Source organism: Bombus bifarius, unplaced genomic scaffold (genome assembly GCF_011952205.1).
Source record: "Bombus bifarius isolate JDL3187 unplaced genomic scaffold, Bbif_JDL3187 scf7180000007977, whole genome shotgun sequence".
Taxonomy (NCBI): Eukaryota; Metazoa; Arthropoda; class Insecta; order Hymenoptera; family Apidae; genus Bombus; species Bombus bifarius.
The window spans coordinates 3,917,088-3,937,637 of record NW_022884362.1 but is presented as its reverse complement, the minus strand read 5'-3'; the positions used below and the strand labels follow the sequence as shown (position 1 = coordinate 3,937,637).

The window sequence follows — 20,550 nt, the reverse complement described above, 5'->3', positions numbered from 1 at the left end:
AGTTTTTAAATAAATTATTTGACTAAAATTAAAAAACTGTGATTATTTATTTTACTGATATACTTTTATTTACACAAATACTTTTTTTTATATAAAGACATATTAAAAAGTATTTGTACATACTTGGAAAAATAATATTATTAAAAAATGAGTACAAATAACATTGATCATAAGTATAAAATAATCTAAAACAAGAATATTGATTTGAGATTTTAGTAGATAATATATAAATAATTTATGTAACCGTTTATGTTCGTAACATGAATTCATATTCCATAATTGCACGAATGTATTATTTATTAATAACGAAAGCTGCAAGCATTGCAAAGTTCAGTATAAAAATCGAATATATGAGAGTTTTCCTACTAATTTCTGCGAAGAGATTTGGTTTGTGCACAAGATTGAGAACACTGAAATAAATATTAGAATATACATATACGGAAATAAAATACTGGCATTATGTCTCCTAATATTAGACAAACTGATAATTTTAAAGAAAAAGTTCGCAGTAATTTTTATAAAATGTGGTGTTATTACGGCTGTGCAATTATATGGATTATTTTTGGTTTATACGTGTCTCAAACCGAGCTATTCTCGAACATACTTATTAGTAAAATAACCGAGGTAAGATCCAACTGTTATATTAATTTAAATATTTATATTCGTGATATTAGAATATTAACTTCTTCATTGTTATGAAACCATACATTATATCAATATGTTAATCTAAATATAGATATTTAAATTTTTGTATAATGTTTCTTTCGAGATGATGTTATTTTTCTTTTCTTGGAGACTGAATTTACTATGAAAAATAAATTTTCGTATTTTACAAAAAATGGTTCTTCGTTTTAATGAAAATTGAATAGTATGAACACCGTTGGAAAAGTTGCAAATTATAATAAAATTACCTTTCAATCATCCTTTTAAAACGATGACACATTTGAATTCAGTATAATAAAAGTTCAAACATTACTCTTTCAAGATATGATATAATTCGCTCAAATTAGAAATTTGTATAATGCGTATAAGTTACACAAAATTTACTCATGTAAAATAACAATTTACAGGCATTATCACTGCGTGAAGATTCAGAAATATACAAAGTATGGAAGTCACCTATACAGTTAACTTTTACGTGTCATTTTTTCAATGTTACCAATCCCGATGAAGTGATGAGTGGAAGTAATCCATATTTCAATGAAGTTGGTCCATTTACTTATGAGTAAGAGATTAAATTGAACGAAAGTACTTATGTTGTACGTCTCGTGTATTAAATTTTAATGAAATTTATATTTTTCTAGAAATGCAATTGTATTTATTGTTAACATATTGTTTCGAATACGCTATTTTGTCATACGTCATGTTTTATATTTCTAATTTATGTTTGCTAGTTAGTGTATTAATTAGGAAATATTATAGTATCGTAAAGATATTATATCTTGGAATATTTTAGATGAGTAATATTTTAAAAAATGTGTTTATCGTTTAATTTTAGTTAATTATTTGAATACACATATACCGTAAATATTTGGATCTAATAAGTTTTTAAATATTTATCAATCCTTGTTAATTCGTTTTTTAACATGTATATTATAATACATTTAGTGAAATACTCGAGAAACAAATTATAGATGTGGACGATGCGATGGATGAAATTACATATACAACAAAGTCTATGTACAGTTTTAACAAAGACTTGAGTGTGAAATTATCTAAACATGACAAAATCACTATATTAAATCCTGCATACATTGGTACCATGTCGATGGCAAGTATAATTGCATATGAAGATGAAAGCTCTATAACTCGTTTTTTAGACATCTTCTATTTAAGTTAAAAAAAATAACTTCTTAGTTCGACAATAATCGATTACGTAATTATTCAATAGTTTAATATTATTATATTAACACAGAATATCTATAGTAATCTAATATGTAAAATATTGTCCATACGATTTATTTAAACGTTTATCCTTTCGCATACTGAATTATTTAATTACCTTTAACTGTAAATGGTATGTATAATTTTAATTAATTATGTTTGTATAGCTCTCCAGCTTACCTCCTGAATATATGGAAAAATATGGTAATAACATACCGAAACTATTTCCAAACCGTAGTTCCATTTTTCTGAAAGCTAATCCTAACGATCTGCTTTTCAATGGAATTAAAGTTTCGTGCAATTTAAGAAAATTCCCTGAATTGGATGTGATATGCAAAACATTGGACAGTAATCTGCCACAAGCGTTGAGAAAAACCGACAAGCAAGATGATTATCTACTCAGTATCTTTCAGAGGGTAAAAATTGTTTGCAAAAATAAAACATATTTTTGCAACATATTTTTGTATTTTTAATACTTTGTCATAAAAATTTTTATTAAAAATTCTTTACATATTTTAATAATAATAAGTTTCCAACATTTTCTACTTTTAAATTTAGACAATAATGTCAAGGAATGCAGGAATTATTCAGATATTTTCATAACAGCTAACAAAATGTTTCATGTTTCTAAGGTGTTCGAAAAATATTCATAGTAATATTTAAGTAAATGCGTATATAAATAATACTAATTTTCCCAATTGGTAGATGAACGCTACTTTTCGTGGGCCATTTTCTGTTAACAGAGGTGTTAATGATATAACGAGATTAGGAGATATAACATCTTATATGGGAAAAAGAAAACAAACAATGTGGAACTCTGAAGATTGTAATATAATAAGAGGAACTGACTCAATCATTTGGGCACCATTAATAAAACCATTGCCTTTTGTTTCAACGTTTGTACCAGATTTATGTAGGTACGACATTATTTTTTAAAGTATTACTAAAAACTTTATGCACATTCTCATGTAATACGAAATATTATTTCTTATAAAACTTTTAAACCATGTATTTTTTGTATCTGATATCAGGAAGAAAGAAATCTTGAGAATAGAGAAATAATTATTATTCAAATCTTTTATCTTGAAATTTGTTGTTACTTCATTACACTGGCTAACTGTTAAATAAAAATAACTTTATTTAAGTTAATATACCGTATCAGTTATCAAGATGTATGTGTAGAACAATCGAAGCGGATTATAAAGATGAAATTTCGGTACGAGGTTTAATTGGCTCACGATTCGTCATGAAGGAAAGGACATGGTTTTTAAACACGACGCAGTGCTATTGTTTATTAGAAAATAAAATACCAAAATGTTTACCACAAGGCTTAATCGATGTCTGGGAATGTCAGGTAACATTATAATAAAATAGAAATATCTTCCTTTAATTTAAGATTTAATATTATTACAGAAACTGCCGGTAATCTTATCAGAGCCACACTTTTTACACGGTGATCCACAGCTGTTAAAGTACGCAGGTGGTTTAAACCCTGATGAAAGGCTGCATGAAACTTACATCATTATCGAACCATATACCGGAACGCCTCTTTCTGGACAGAAAAGGATACAACTAAATTTATATTTGGAAAAACAGTCAGTAGAGTTGCTTTCAAATGTCAGCGAGGGATATTTTCCGCTTATGTGGTGCGGAAATGTAAGATCCTTCAAGACAGTTCCTATCATTTTATCTTGTTTACTAAACATATATGATTTCACTTACGAAATGCAATTGATTAAAATTATACGGTTCAATTCTCAAGACATATCGTTTATTATGAATTTATTATGGATATTATACTTATATTATATTACATTTATTATGAATAGCGAATGTGGTAGATTTTTCGATTTCAAAGTTGGCACCAAAGTATTTCGCGAATGATAATAAGAAAAGAACTTTACTAAAAATTGAGTTTATTATGTTATGTATGTATTTGTTCGTTTTCTTTAAAAATGAAAGTATGATAAACAAGAGTAAAAAATATAATGGAATAATATTCGGGAATCTTAGAGACCAAAAAATTAATTCTCCTCGACGGATTCATAGTTGTGCTTGATATTTGTTCAATCATTATATTGTGCAATAAAATAATATTGAATTAACATTTATCCATCAGTAGGCAGGGAATTTAATTTCATAGCAACGAAGCTGATTTGATTCAATATATTTTATTCACTATTCATTCTTAAGAAAGTCTGATATTTCGTCGTCATTGGAAAATTCTGACAAAGAAATTGAATAACATTATACATTTTTACAAACAGATGTTAATTTATGAATACAATCTTTCATTACATCATAGTCCAGATCACATCAAAATGTACAAAATATAATTACAATTTTTCTCAGATATCGATAGACGAACTAATTGTCTAATAAATATTTTACAGGGAAACACGCCAACGTTAGAGATTATAGGATTCACATATCAAACGCTTCGTCTAATAACAATTTTTCGGTATATAAACATAATTCCTTTGATGATTGGAATTCATTTGACTTTCGTCGCTGTAATGTATTGTAATTGTACAAAACGCAAAACACAACCAACATTTGCAGAATCGTTACTAATATCATCAAATTCACGATCCAATAATATCGCACAGAGACCCTCACGTGCACAAGCATTTGAGGCATTTCAATAAATGCACACTACAGTTCATAAGTATTGTGAAAATTTAGTTTAGTTTAGTTTAGTTTCTTTTTACAGCTTAACCATTAACAAACGTAGCAATACTATATTCATTTGGTTATTAAACATGTATACGTATTACATGTATGTAATCATTATTTGTATTGACATCCAAAGGCTTTTTATCAAGTTAGAAAAATCATGTTAATCCGACTTACAAATCAAAAATTGATTTGAAAATAAAAAGTTTCTCAAATAATAAAATAATTCTGAAAGGTTTGACATTTACAAATGTCAGTTTTGTTATTGCGTGTTACCATTTACAAGCAAATTTAATCGCATCATCACATTCTATTATACACAGCCATGTCGATTATACAGAATAAAATCATTACAGTTTGATTTATCCGGAATTTTATGATTAAAATATTGAACAAGTGTTCGGATATTTTTGAACAGTAAACACGATGCTAACGAAGAAAGTTACAGCGCACTAGAGTGTTTAAAAATAATTGATTATTTCTAAAAAATGCATATAGATTTAATGTTTTATACAGTGATAAATTTACAATTTACGATGTTGCATACTATTTACTCTTACAAATTTAATGTAGTAACAGTCGCATCCGTTCGCTTAAATTGGAAATATTAGATTGTTTATTAAAATTTATACACATAGGCAAGAAAATTACTTTTTCGTTTATACAAGTAAATAAATAACTGTATGTTACCTTCTTTTTTAGAAATTTACTATAACTTTAAAATGCGACCACTACTACATTAACAGTAAGTCCACGAACGCTAATCTACTTTATTGCTAAACTCATTTCAAAGCGTACTATATAGTTTAAAAAATATTGTATCTCTAGCTTAAATATTTACAATGAATATAATACACCTATCTGTTTATCCTCTTTAAAATTAGATACGCTTTCTCGATTTTTCTTCCATTACGATCTAATCTTATGATCACCAAATTAATTGTAATACTTCACGATTTTACAATATTCTTTAAATTACAAGAAATCCGTAAATTACAAAAATGCTTAAGTATAACGCAGAGATAAATACACAATGTACACGAACACTCTTAAAAATAAATACTCCATGGGAATGTGAATTACGTTAATGATAAATAATGATAGCTAATATGTCACGATTACTGTACAGATATTCGACAGCGTCTTAAAAAAGATCTAATCTTAATAATTTCAATACATTCACTTCTTATCGAATTTCTATTATTAATAATCTATGCTAACAAATAATTTTTGTACAAAATCGATTTTTATATCGTATACACTTACACGTACACGTTTTTTACATAAATTATTATAAAAGTTTCTTTTACAAATTTCGCGATCTTTAACTTGTATTCTACGTCTGATAAGTAGGTATCACATATATTGTATATCGTAAGACTATATCACAGTTCATAAGTATTAGAACATTAACGAAAAACTAGAACTTAAATAGTTATAAAGAAATTATTAGAATCGTTAAGAATTACTATCTCATTAAAAATCTTACATCGTAAGGAACTCGTATGTGAAACATTAAAATAATATCCTCGACAATTATCTCAAAAATTTCTTTCGTGTCATCATTTTTCCTGTTACATTTATTGTTATCTGATTCTATGAATACTATATATTCTTAAAATTAGTTCTTAAAATAGTTCTTAAAATCAGATTTTGGCCAGAATTTCCTACTTATAATAATTTCATTTCAAATTTTTTCAATGAGCTTTTAGTTAGTTTTTGTCAGCCCCATTATGTGTCTTGGATCATTATCTTGCGTGAATACAAAATTCGGTCCTTTGAATTTGAAAAAGACGAAGTAATTGTTTTTTCGATAATCTACATCAAATATTAATTTTCGTACGGAACGAGCAGTATTCTGATACTTATGAACGGCGGTATATATGTTGACTCGGATACGAGACGTACATAGCGAACGTGTTAATTTTACATTAAGTCCTTTTTGCATATGCAATTATAAATAGATTTAGGTCATTACTTTATTGATACAATTTGATTATATCTATGATGGAGATCCATGAACCGGATACTAACGCTAAGAGAGAAAATATTAAAAGTACACTGTTCTTCCAAAGTCTCCAGTTATACTTACCCAAGTGGCCATCCCAGCACGAAACTGTTTCCACGGTTGCTGGGATTGCGATGCCAAGGATGGAGAAAAATACTGAACCGACTAGGGAAATAAAAGGTTCGAGTTTTGGAACCAGACATGCCACAGCAACTGAAAGGAAAAGAAATTGTTAAATAAAATTCTATAAACAAAAGTCTATACACTGAAACATTTAAAATACGTACTTATTGAAATATATAAGAGAAAAGTATAATTTGTTCGTCTTGATATTTCAAAGTTTATTATAAATACACTTGTCGTTCTTCAAACCAAAAGAATAATCTATGAAGGAAGGCAACATTCTATATTTTGCAATTCTTACATAATAGTCGTCGCAGAAAAATTAGCTAACAAAAATAAAAAAATTTAATGATTCGTTAAAAAATTCAAATTCATATATATGAAAATTCTATGCATTCAATTTAAATATCGAACATAGAGAAGATTTTAGGTATTATATTATAAAGTATTATGAAAAAATATATCGAAATTTAAAAAAGCTGCGAGAAAGTTGCGTGTAGCGAATACTACGTAGAAATCAGTGAACTAGTGTATTTAAATTCAGTTGTTTGACAAGCTTATTAAGTAACATCACAACCGAGGGAAATCACAGCTTGCATTATAAAGAGACAGAGTTATCGCGTCGAAAAGTCGAAACATCAACAACGTAAACAGCAAGGACGTGAATATCAAAGTGGTAGATCCTCAATGAATTAAATGCGAACGAGTCATTGAACGGTTAACAGTGAGTCATGCGGTTACGAAGCCAACAAGTATTCCCCTAACCCGGTCTACGTCTTTCTATTGCAATTCACGTTCCTCTCTTACTTCCTTAGGAAAATAACACACATGTCTGGTACACACTCAGTGGCGTAAACCGGTAATAACCAGAAGGGTAATCACAGCTTGTTATCTCGGCAATATCAAAACGTTAATCCTTTTATCGTGACTCTGCTTAATAAGAACAATTTGTTGCGAGAAAAAACCACATGGAAAATGACAGCAATTTGTGATTTAATTGCATCTTAGGCTCTTCCTGTCAAACAGTGTCGACATGTTCTACGAGTAAAAATAAGTAAGAGAAGGAAGAACATATTGCGTCTTGTAACTATATAACTAGTAAAAAATCGTGTACATATGTATCGTAATAAATTGAAAAGTAGAGGAAACTAATGTTACAAATATTCTTTCTTAACAATTGACCTTAGAATTTATTATCGTTTCCGTCATTTTCCTCAAAATCCGTTTGTAGGAAATTAGTTCGAGTCTTCTCAGATTATAATTGTTTGGAAATGAAAGCAACTTACTTGTAAACAAAGCTATAAACATTCTTATCGCTGTTTCAGATATTCTTTCATATTTATGACTGAATTTCTCTTTCATTAATCTCCATATTATATCGATTGGCACGGTAAATTGCAATCCGTAGGTAAACAAAACCGCTAGAGCGATAAGTAGTTTCACCATCTGTCCTGGGCTGTAAAACAATATATTGGCTTATACAAATTTTATTTCCATTTAAGAGCATTTAAGAACATTTAAATATTGTGTATAAAATTATGATAAAGTATCCTCTATGAAAAATTCTGCGAATTGTAGATACCTCGAAAGCTATCCATATGTGTAATATTAAACTCCAAGAATACAATCATAAATTCTTTCCTCGTGAATAATTACGTATATTTCATGAAGCAGTTATAAATCATTTATAAATTGAAATTTATTTAGAAATTTGATTAAGTGAATTTTAAATTGAATTTAGAAAATCGTGATTATTTTATTAAGAATTAAATATTTTACTCTAATTCGTAAATCTTTATTGAATTGAAGATAAATAACAAATAGTAATGTTTCATATACGTATACAGTATACACAATAGGTTATCTACTTTTTGAATTCAATTACAAGCAACTTAATAAATATTTGATTCGTAATCGTACTTACATTTCTGTTATTGGTATGTTCAGCGTGATAGTTGCGTCAACTGCTTCCCCGTATTTCAAATAACCGAATACACCCAGTGTAGCGTACAAAGCTACCACTATAGTCATCGTTATATTCAGGACACTCGGGCAACCAAGAAAATGTTGCGGATTCCGCATGCTGTTTTCAACAGGCATCACCTAAGAAATTAATCTTTTTATTATACCATTACGAAATCTATAAAATTCTATATTTATAAAATTCATACCACTATAAATGAAATGAATAAATTTGAAAGCTTTCAATTTCAATTAACTTATCACGATAAAAAACTTTGCTACATATTTTAATTAAATGTCCTGGACTTCGAATCTGTATTAAGATTTTTGAACTGTATTAAAAACAAAAAGAGTAAATATCATATAAGAATAATATTATTATATCCAGAATATTGCAGAAATATTTTATTCGTTATATAATAATGTTTAAACTATGGGATCTTTAAAATTTTGTATAATTAGAAATTAATTCATAAAACCTTCGTACATAGTAATAAGAAGAAAAGACTTATTTTTCCAAACGATACTATCTCATATTTATGCTATGATTTACAGCTATGACTATTTTAACAAACAACTAGAGTTTAGTTATTGTTTCAAACTTACAACGCCGATGCCCTCGATGGCGAATAACACAGTAGCGAAAAATATAGGCAAGTGTTCGACCGGCGCTATCAACTTTATGTTCTGTGGTGATTCAGTTCCACTGAAGATGTAATACAGAGTTATCGCAAAACCGACCAACATGGAAAGGTTGGCCATAATGGAGAATGGTACCAGATACTTCAAATTTCGAATTTGTCCCAGCAGCAACACCGCAGGAATCAACGTGAGTATGTACATGCGAAGAGATATGTCCATGCCGGTGTGGTAGTCCACAACCTAAAACAGAACCACCAATAATTTCGTAAGAAAACTTTTATTACAAAGAGCAAAAATTAGAAACGAGTCATTTTAAATTGAATTTTCAAATTCATCAAAATCGAATTTGAAACTTCGTGAGGTCTCGAGACTCTTGGAGCTCAGAATACTTATTTTTTCTAGGAAGCATCTATTTTGTCAGGCACTAAGATCTTAATAAATTCATTCATAAAAATTGAAATGATTTAAAATAGAAAATTCATATTAAAATGTGTGTAAAGCTTATAAAAGTAATAAAATTTAGGAAATACGAAAATTCAATAGAAACTCAGTTTTATGATAATTGTATCCTAGAAATATTTCATTCAAAATCCGCTGTTCATCCAAATTTTACCATAAGAAATTTCCATATCGTTTGAGGGAAAAAATGTAACTCGCATAAACTATTGTCACTATTTTATACGATCGTATAGAGCTTTCATAATTAATCTTTTCGTTTTTTATTTCACATTTTACAAGTGGATCACGATATTTGAACTGAAAAGAAATGAAATATTGCAGATAAAATAGAATTGATGGGACGTCCTGTCTTATTTAGCGTTGAATCATCCGATTAGTTAGTTACAATCCATTCAGACCGTAATTTTTGTTCACGGACAAGCAAACAAGGTGGACCCTGCAGGTTAAACGAGTCAGAACGAGTCTTGAGGCTACGCGTTGGCACAGATTTTCAATTGTGATCAAGGAAAAAAAGAGAAAGATGCACGTGCAACGATGAACGAGGACAAAGGAAACGAGACGATCGCAGATTAGAGTGGTTTTACAATCTACCTTTTGATGTGGTTAAGGAGATGAATATTATTTACAGATTCTATTCGCTTGTAGATTATAGAACAGTAAACATAGAGAGAGAATGGTAGATTATTAATTTGATATATAACTTAATCATAATATCGTACTTACTATGTTATGTTGTTAAAAATAATGTTTGTTAATTCGAATTCTAAAATGGAATTTTTAGTAACCATTACAGCAATATATTATAGCAATATCTTTGCTATTATATTTTGAAACCAAAAATTTGAATTGCTTTTATACGTAGATATTCACAAACAGCACAATGAATAATTATTAGGCAATGAATAATGAAATATGACTAGTTGTCTGAACAAGGAATTATTGTGCATATATTTAAGTAAACTTCCACGTTAATGGCTTATAAATGTAACCGATACGGTGATTCACAGACCACTTGGAAATAGAATGGAAAACTTTTAATAAATATCTATCAACTATATGAAAATTACAAGGAAGAAACGTGATACGTCGCATTTTATACTTTTTACAGGGAATTCATAAGGTTTCTTTAACTGTTCAAATACTTTCCTGAATCTGTACATGTATAATTGGCAGATATTAAGAACAGAAACTCAGCATTCACGAAAAAATTTTTCATGTTAGTATTCAACTGTTGATATCGCCTTTCCTATAAACAAATTCCTATATTTTAATGTAAAATTACATTGCAAAAAAAAATTACTATAATATTAATATATCAATGCGGAAATGTATTAATATAACACTATTTTATGATACAACCAATTATTTATAGTATACGTTGCCAATAACCGATACCAACATAATAAATTATTTTAAATTTCTTCAAATTGGGGAAATAAACGACAAAATGATAATAGCCGAAGCTAATAAATAAATACTCCAATATGAACATTTTTCATTAAAAGAACGAACAATTTCACGTTTATTAATTTGTTAAAGATGAGTAGTAAAAAGGAAGATCCTATTGATCGCAGCGGCAAATTTACGTAGATAGATAAAATTGTTAGGTTGCGAATTTTCCACTCGTTAGTTAAAATTGTGGATAACGAATGTTTCAACGCTGAAATGACATTATCAGACTGATATTCAAATTATCGGTATCTTTCGAGCACCGACATGCTGTTTCAACACTCGATTCAACTGTCGCATTTTTTAAATATAATTCATTGATATCAATGCTCCACCAGCACTTCAACTATTTGTATATCGGAAATATAATCGAGGCATATTAATATTTTTAGCGGAATATTGTGTTTTACTGTCTATTTGCGTTTTAAATTTGTCTGAACTTCTACAACTGGCTATCTTTTATCGAACGACTCTTTGGTCAAAGTATATTATTTGCTTTGTTAGCAGGGTATTGTGTACTTATTGTTTCTTTAACTATCACGAATGACAAGTGAGTACAAGGAAACTCGTTTTATAGTTTTCTACTGCCATTGTTTTTTTCTACGACTGCACAATATAACAGACTGCTATTATAATAACTGTTGGAAACCAGCGTGTAAGATTTACCTGTTTGATCGAGGTCGATATGAATACCACATAGACGCACGTACCGCCCAAGTAAGTCGCACACAATGCAATATTTACTAATATTCGACTTGCGTTCGCGAATGGCCTTAATGTTTTCGGTCCATTGAAAAACGCAGCCTCCGCTGTCTCGGCGAATGTCATCTGTGGTGTTTTCGTTTTCTTGCATAGCACGTGGGACGAACGAACCAGTATGTGGACACAATGCGCGCATATTATACCGATTATTATAGTACCGATTCCACCGAATAACGCTCCGCCATTCTTAACCGCATTTGGCATAGCAAGGATTCCGGTGCCAAGAGACGATTTTAATAGGTGAGCTAGAGCACCGAAGTCTCTGTAACAAGAACAATTTGTATATTTATTATGTTGTACATTTCTCGCGATTTCTTTTTCTAATGGTAGTTCTTTTCTTAAACGGTATACTGCCGGTCCAGAGTAATAATAACCAATGACATTATAAAAGAAGTCAAACAAGACAGTAATTAATAAAACTATCTTTTTCAGTTATTTTGTACTATTTCGTATAGTATCAGATACTCTAATTAAATTAAAATAAAATATATTGAATTTACTTATATCGTAACAATGAAGTGTAAACGATCTTGAAATTCACTGGTCAATAGTATGACTAGATTTTATGTTCTGATATGAAGAAAAGATAACTTACGAATTGGTATTTTTCTTATCACGGTGTTCAAAGGGATTGTATAGTTCGTCCTTCTCATTGTATTCTCCGATCATGACAGTAGCTATTTTTGTACTGATCACAGAAAAAATACGTCATTACATTATGTGTCGAAGATGCTATCTTGTTTCGTGCCTCTTGATACTATCATATATTTTTCAAAGTAATTCAGAACATGGGAGGTTAAAGTGGACAATTGTATAATATTTTACGACGTAGAAATTTATCAAATAAAACCTTTTATTCTAATTGGAGTACATTACTCATTTATAATCTGTTTGAAAGATCCTATATTTTTCAATTTGGTTATATTTATTTATATTTGGTTATATATATTAGAAGAAAGTAAATGTAAATTCTTTTTTCAAGTACCATACGCAAGAAATATCTAAATATGAAGATTCTATAATTAATTCTAGTTAATCAATGATTATTTATCATTGGAGAATAGGGTTTCATCAAGTTTCAACAAATAATTGACATAAATATAGAAATAAACGTGTAGCAACATACACAATACACAGTGCCTTACGTTAATAATGATTGATAACGAAAATTTTATTGAGATTAGAATTATCAATAAAAATTCAAATTCACTTATGAAATTAATGAATTTAATGAAAATTAATACTAATGACATTATCAAAGAGGTTCTACGTCTATCGATAGGAATGATACAATTAATAAAACCTACAAATAAATTTAATTTGATATTGCACATTTAATTAACGTGAATGAAATTGCAAATAAAAGTTAATCCATACCTGCTATTAAATTCCTGCATAGGACTTTCTGTAGGTTCTGACTTTGTACATTTCCCCATGGTGAATCTAAAACAACATATACACAATTATCTGATTAAAATCGCAATATCATTTTACTACATACACGCATAATTTTTAAAATAATGATCTCCGCACCTTAAGACTGCTACTTTTGAATTCTATTCGCCAAAAACTATATTCTATAGTATAAATATGTGCTCCTTTTGTATACGAATATTGTAGATGCTTATAAAATTAAAACGAACATGAATAAAACAAGAGAAAGAACACTTCCTCAACTGTATGCAGATTTTTATCTAAAACTTTCACGAAAAGATTAGGAGTGCGTTCACATATGACCCGTACAAAAGGATAAATTAAATATTTAACATTATATAATACATAGTATATCAGTGCCAATATCTAAAAATCTTAACTGTATATATTATACGTCATAGTACTATGCAAATAATACTTTCGATAAAATAGATTAAAACTTTGCGTATTAATTAACTTCAATATTTATGTATCTACGCTCATTATTGCATTTGTCCTAATTAAAAAGCACATCAGATTTCCAAAAGTATTTTCTAGAATCACAATTAATACATTTGCTACTAATCTTCGATATTTTATCGATCATATACTACAGGAGTGATTAAGATAGAATCTCTGTGAGTTGAATTTCGTGGTAGCAATATTTATATCGTTAAAATAGATAATCAAACCAGCAATGATTAAAATCTATACGACTGCCTATCATATGACGTCACAAATGTCAACATCAAAAATGATGACGATCTCAATGACAATGTCTCAAGTTTAATTTGATTGCCATTGATAACGATGATGTTTGAAAACAAAATGATTTTTAAGGTGGTACATAGGTACTTATGTTAGACTTAAGCACGGCACCAATGTAGCAATCGGCGAAGGTCTTACTTTTATCGATAAAAATTTTCCATACGGATATGGATCGCCATTTCTTACTTATCATTTAGATTATTTCCATGACTTAAAAAAATTTATGTCTGTTAATTCTCTGATCGATTATCTTAAAAAGCTTTAAGCCTCGTTCATATCACATAGCGCTTTGTTGCTTGAACCCATATGGTTTCAAGTAATTTTATTGGTATGAATTTCACTTTGCATTACTGATTCACAATTTACTTTTATATTTGGATTCACCATTATATTTATTAAGAATTCATTATTATGGTATCTTATAATGCATTTCAATAAATTTATTTATTTATTTAATATTTTAATAGTAATAATATAATATATTTCAAAGTTACTAAAATTCATGTAACTTGAAAACTATAGTTTGTTCAGATTAGTCCAATTACTTAGATTCAAGGGACTTGAATTCAAGTGATTTAAATTCAAAATTGTGTTCATATAAGTCAAGCTATTCGACTTGAAATTATATTGATTCAAGTAACGCGACTTCAAGTGGATACCAAATTCAAAATGCATATTTAAAGTGGCATTGAAAAATGCGATTACGTATAATATATACAAATGTTAATTATAATTATAGACATGATAAGATTATAAAATTGTAAAAATTCAAAAGAATTCGGCTTGGTTTCAGGAACCGGTATCAACAAACACGAAATTGCATACAGTGTTAAGTTATCAACAACGATCAGCTACAAAATAAATCGGAGAAAAGGAGAGAAAATAGATTAAAAGTTAAATGAAAGAAAATTGTATGCTATCCATTTCGAATCAACATTATACAAAATAATTTCATGATATTATGTAAAAAAATTTGCAAAATGTTTTAGACGCAATATCTCAGCTCCACAATAGTTACACTTGCATCTGAATATCGCAGAACGTACATTTACATTTATTAACGACAACAATTAACATAAGCGAATTGTGAATATAACACATGATTCAACATTTATTATCGCATTGTATTAGATAATTTATTCACAAAATGGTTTTTATTGTTATTGTATTATAGAAAAAGATACACGTTTTTCTCATACTAATATGCGTTAATAGCAGGTGCAAATGGCTAAGATGCCATAAGAATGGATAAGATGGATCAGAATTGCGTTGCATAACATTCGATGCTACGACGTAAGGTTTAATTCGATCATTCGATACAAAATAGAGCTTAATGTCAGCATTTACGTATTTTAGATTATTTGTGATAACATTTTTCCTACTTTGCGCAAGGTTAGTAAACGATTATTATCGTCGGTTGAATAAAGCAGAAAAAGAAAAGAGAATTTTATGACGAAGGACAGTTGTTGAAAAATCGAGGCACAAGAAGCATAAACTTCGCAAGTCCTTGCAATTATTTCGTTCTTATCTGTCTGGTCACTTTTTTAATGCCACGATGATACGAATGCCACAATGTAACGAGAATTTCACAATATCCATTTTTCTATTTATTTCTATTTATTTTTCCGTGATCACAATGATGTGATCCGTTAAACCCGCAAGATCGAGGTATCGACAAGACTCGTTAAGCAATCGACCGATCCTACGTACGATTACAACGTTCCAACTCAGACATATCCTTGAATGCTTCCATGGTACACAATCTACGTGGGATTTTCTAACATAAGGATGCAAAAACAGTTCACGATGTGGCTAATAAATATTCAGATGTGAGCAAGAGACAGAAAGGAGTCACGAATAACCACAATGCTTCTTAAACGTAAATTATGCTTACTATTAGGCTCTAGGTATACCGAGCTCGACGAGTATGGTTAATCCGATGAGATCTGGAATCCTGGACTGAAAATGTCGATATCTCAGGATAATGTCTGCACGAATTGTCGTGGCCGCTTTGTGCAAATTCGCACGAGCGTGATTTACGAAAGGTCACATTAGAATTGATTTCCTCTTGTCGTAAAATGTTGCATAATGCGCTATTATTGTGCTTAGAGCTGTTCTATTTCGTACGAAAGTACTTTCATTATATTTTAGTAACGCTGTTACATACGAATATTCCGTTATTTATTGCAAATTTATAGGCGGACAGTTTCACTTACAGATTTATGATAGAAAGTGGTAGTGTGCGCTTGCGAGAATCTATAAGCAAGGAAATCGATATGAAAGAAATTGTCTCCTTTCGTTAAAATATTAATAGATAACAATTTTCTATTTAGAAAATATTGTTATCTTTTCTTATTCTTTTTTATTATCTATAAATTTCTGAACATTTTTATGAAATCCCATTATTTTCCGACAGTACGATGATATAGACGACATTGTATGGCTCCGAGATATCTCGTCCGAAGTATCACGTGAACGACATAGTCTGTTAAGATATTTCGTTCACTTATGCGAAAGAGTTAACTCACAGCGTAGTAATAAAATTTAAAAATTGCTCGTCATAAATCCTTATCGCGTGCATATACATATGTAATTGCGCAGATCTCAATTATCCTGGAACACATCGTTTCCTATTTTCCCACCTGTTAACCACATTCCACGATAAATTCACATTTCAGTGTCCATCTGATACACTATTGCACGAACGCAATGATAGTTGACTTCCGGTACACACGGCGGGCACGCGACTCGTATCTCAAATTGAAAATTTATGAATCTATAATCAAGCAATATGGCCATTTTTTACCATTTTATACGTATATTGAAAACTATGTTCTTTCAACCTTTTTCTTATTTTTGAAGAAAGTAGATTTTTTTTAATATTCTTAACCATTTCTTGGAAAATATAGATTTCATTTATGTTAGTTGTAGTTAGTTACGTTAGAATAATCATATGTATAAGTCTGCAAGAAGACTGTGAGTCATTAAAAATAGTTTATATTAATTAATTAATTTTCTATTTGTTATTATAGAATTTATCTTAAATTATTTATTCAAAATATTTTTCATATTAAGCCATCAATTATTCAAGATATCATTTGATGTAATGTATTATTTGCAAAAATTCACAAATAATACGTTCCTACTATCGACAATTTTACATAATTTTAAATGCCGTTTGTATCGAGCGCTGAAATTGCCCGATTTTATGTGGTGCGTAGTTTCCAGGAAATACACACATGTATATTGTGAACAAAAAGATATGTGGTTTAAGAAAATCGTGATGACGAACTTTGAATTACATACATTATTGCGAAAAACATGTTAACGTCAAGATTTCTGTTACGGCAATTAACATGAACACAAAAATGAGCCTTCCGGCGATACATATTCTATCGCACATTGCGGCGAAAAACAGACATTTCCTATAAAAAATGCTCTAAAACGATAGTCTCTAGAAAAAGAGATACTTTGGTTTTTAAGGCAATTTACCTCATATATAATAACTAATAACTTGGTAATATTAAAGCAAAGTATATTAGCATTTTTAATAAAAAAAAGTATGTTAGCATTTTATAATAATGATAATAGTAATATATATTTCTATTTTTTAAGGAATAATAAAAATTTGTAACATTTTCTCCAAATTATCATTTAAAGATACCTAATAAAATACAAGTTTATAATTAGCGATTTTACTTAGATTTCAACAGGCGATTGCAGCTATACGTTCTACTAAAAAACAAATTAATATTTATATTCAATAGAATTAAAATAATTTGGAGGTTTTCTAAATTCTAGTACGTTAAAGATAGTTGCATCAGATAAAGATTAATGCATGTATAATTTCATTTTAAATTCTAATCTTTGTGATAGATATATTAAATATAAACTTTAGAAAATAATTGAAAAGGTAGAAATGATTTTTTTAACAATTTTAATTAATCTTTCTTGTTAAATTTCAAACGTGTACAAGAATACCAACTTATGGAAATAAACAAAGCCACTTCAAAATCCATATCAAACGATTGCGAAAATGTATTTCACGACTACACGTTGCAATGTTTACGTAACGTGCATTCATTTCAGAATCCATAAAAATAAATCCAGAGTCTTAAATATGTCCCTCTAAAATCGCTTGTCTTTTCAAATGGTAAATGAACAGACATATTATCTTTACAACCTACTCTTTTTAACTCATTTAACAATTACACTTAAAGAAACATAATTGTACTTCAGCTCTACGGATTCAATCTTTTTCTCGATCAATCTCATATACCTTGGGCTCTTTAAACAAACAAATTAAAAAAATCTCGAGATCTACCGATAGAAAATTAATTAACATACGTTCGTCGTAATCTCTACATAAAATCTCCTCAGGTGAAGATTCAAAAACGATTTGAATAGGAAGCACAACGAATCGTTCGTGTGGGGCAAATCTTATCGAAATTGTGACGCTCGAAAGTCTGATTTTCGATTTAGGGATATCCAGCCCATCGGAACGCACTGATTATCAATAAACGTTCTCGATAATCGCGAAACGAATCGCTCGTTCAGAGATTATTTCATCGCATAACGCGAATTATCAACAGCTACTTACATATTGCTTTAAACGATTCTTTTTAGCTTGAAATACGTTGCTAACACATTCTACATAAATGTACTTACCTGTATTCTCGGTCGTTAATTCCGAATTCTCTTGAGAAATTGCTGATGCCTTCCGATTGTTCTATCAAGGACATCAATAAAAAAGTTCGATCTTTGATCAACTTGCAATTCACATTCTCGAACGAGCCTCTTGGAAAAGATCCTTCTTCCTCGAATCGTTTTTTCACTGATTCGATCCTCCTGAAGACTTGAATTATTTCGGCCTCCTTCCCGTATCTTATTTATCTTTCAACACGCAATAGTAATCTCGTAGGAGATAACGATTTATCGGCGATTCTTAGATGAGTCTTGACTACTATCGTGCAGTATGATTTATTTTGATACAGCGCTAGATGATCCTCACACACGAAACTCGACTGTAAGTGTGCTTCTGTTTCCACAACCCAGCTTCTCGATCGTCTTTCGATGATTGATATTTTATTATCACCGTTAATTACTTGTTTATACTAGGTTTAAGATGATTTAAGGGCAATAAAATTCATACGGCAGTCGCTCTGTCACCGTTGCGAGGAAACGTGCGTTAAAAGTATACAGGAAACTGCAGAAATTTGTCAATTCAACGAAGAAGACAGCGTTGTTGATGGGTACAGCTCGATGAAAATTTTGAAACGCGAAAGCGTTAAACCTGATGAATTTCGGCTTTTCAAGCGACCGCGTTGATGTTAACGTCGAGACGTTGTCCTGACGTTGTACTTACTTCGCCACTGTCAGTGAACGATCTGTTCTATCGTTTCCTTTTATGCGTCTCGCAGGAACTCTCAATTCCATAACCTTCAATTTTTTCTATATTCCCCAATTCTTCGAGCGTAATTTAATTTACTTTCTGATTCTTACGTTTAAAAAATCTTTCCAACTATTCCACTTTTACTAACACTGTTAGTAAACTGTAGACTCCCTAAAAATCTTTTTCCTTCGAATTTGTCAAAATTCCTGCTAAATTACAGGAAATCCTCGATGTTTCTTTAATCAGCGTCTTCTTTCCAATGATATGGCTGGAGAGGTTCTCGCAGGAAGAATGAAAGATATCGTCCACGAACGTTGAAAAAGTGTCAACGTATTAGCAAGGAGGAAACGCGGCGCAGGAAAACTCGCGCGTGGAACGGTGACAGGCGTCGTACACGACTGGCCAGGTTTTTTCGGCGTTACGCAGGTATATATACGAGCCGGTGTGTATAGAGACAGAGACGCGCGATTCAACTCGCTAGTGTCCCGCTAGAATTGACGTCGTAACTCGAGGGAGGGGAGATAGAGGCCGTCCTCCTAATATGTTCTATCGAACGTGCTCGCGAAAAGACGGTTGTCGTTCGAGCGAGTCGTCCTTAGCATCGTGACGATCGCGCGTACCGAGGGCCACTGGAACCACGCGAATCGACTCTTGCTCTACCAAGCCGATCTCGTATCGTCTGTATTTCGCCTCGTCCCTTTCACCTTCCTTCTATCTCCTTCCGTTCAAATCAGCTTCGTCTTTTCGCCCAATTGAAACGATCATTCCCTCCACCGAGCTACCCTCTCTAATGTCACTGATCTCCTGAACTCTTTTCCCTGGCGACGCTCTTTTTCCTCCTGTCACCTCTTCGCCGACCCACTTCGTGATTTCGAACGTTGCGTAAGTGGCTCAAGCGGATGAATCACGCCGCACTGATACAGTTTCGACGTACGAGAATGTCAAAGAATTTGGTTTATGGGGGAAATGGGGTAATTAGTGATAGTTCGCGAGAAGAAGATTGCCCATTATT

General features: G+C 30.5%; 2 protein-coding genes across 2 annotated transcripts; one reads left to right on the top strand and one right to left on the bottom strand.

Moving 5' to 3' along the window:
• Window positions 1-459: 459 nt before the first annotated feature.
• Window positions 460-3,725, top strand: LOC117204047 (sensory neuron membrane protein 2-like). Its single transcript, XM_033441047.1, has 8 exons — window positions 460-624; window positions 1,071-1,225; window positions 1,609-1,771; window positions 2,052-2,300; window positions 2,590-2,797; window positions 3,030-3,238; window positions 3,298-3,540; window positions 3,714-3,725. The coding sequence occupies exons 1-8, from the start codon at window positions 460-462 to the stop codon at window positions 3,723-3,725; spliced, it is 1,404 nt and encodes a 467-aa protein (XP_033296938.1).
• Window positions 3,726-4,039: 314 nt separating this feature from the next.
• Window positions 4,040-20,167, bottom strand: LOC117204243 (proton-coupled amino acid transporter-like protein pathetic). Its single transcript, XM_033441452.1, has 8 exons — window positions 18,815-20,167; window positions 13,343-13,408; window positions 12,561-12,653; window positions 11,870-12,227; window positions 9,260-9,535; window positions 8,616-8,794; window positions 7,978-8,147; window positions 4,040-6,781 (listed from the first exon to the last, which is right to left on the bottom strand). Exons 1-8 carry the CDS (start codon window positions 18,886-18,888, stop codon window positions 6,540-6,542), a joined length of 1,458 nt encoding a protein of 485 aa, XP_033297343.1. The 5' UTR covers window positions 18,889-20,167; the 3' UTR covers window positions 4,040-6,539.
• Window positions 20,168-20,550: the final 383 nt, after the last annotated feature.

Excerpts from the sequence above, each read along its gene's own strand:
- LOC117204047 (XM_033441047.1), top strand. The coding sequence starts at position 460 with ATGTCTCCTAATATTAGACAAACTGATAATTTTAAAGAAAAAGTTCGC. Across the intron at positions 2,301-2,589 it reads TACTCAGTATCTTTCAGAGG|ATGAACGCTACTTTTCGTGG; the intron begins GTAAAAATTGTT and ends CCCAATTGGTAG. Across the intron at positions 2,798-3,029 it reads AACGTTTGTACCAGATTTAT|TTAATATACCGTATCAGTTA; the intron begins GTAGGTACGACA and ends ACTTTATTTAAG.
- LOC117204243 (XM_033441452.1), bottom strand. The coding sequence starts at position 18,888 with ATGTCCTTGATAGAACAATCGGAAGGCATCAGCAATTTCTCAAGAGAA. Across the intron at positions 12,654-13,342 it reads ATGCAGGAATTTAATAGCAG|TACAAAAATAGCTACTGTCA; the intron begins GTATGGATTAAC and ends TTCTGTGATCAG. Across the intron at positions 6,782-7,977 it reads GTTTATAGCTTTGTTTACAA|TTGCTGTGGCATGTCTGGTT; the intron begins GTAAGTTGCTTT and ends TTTTCCTTTCAG.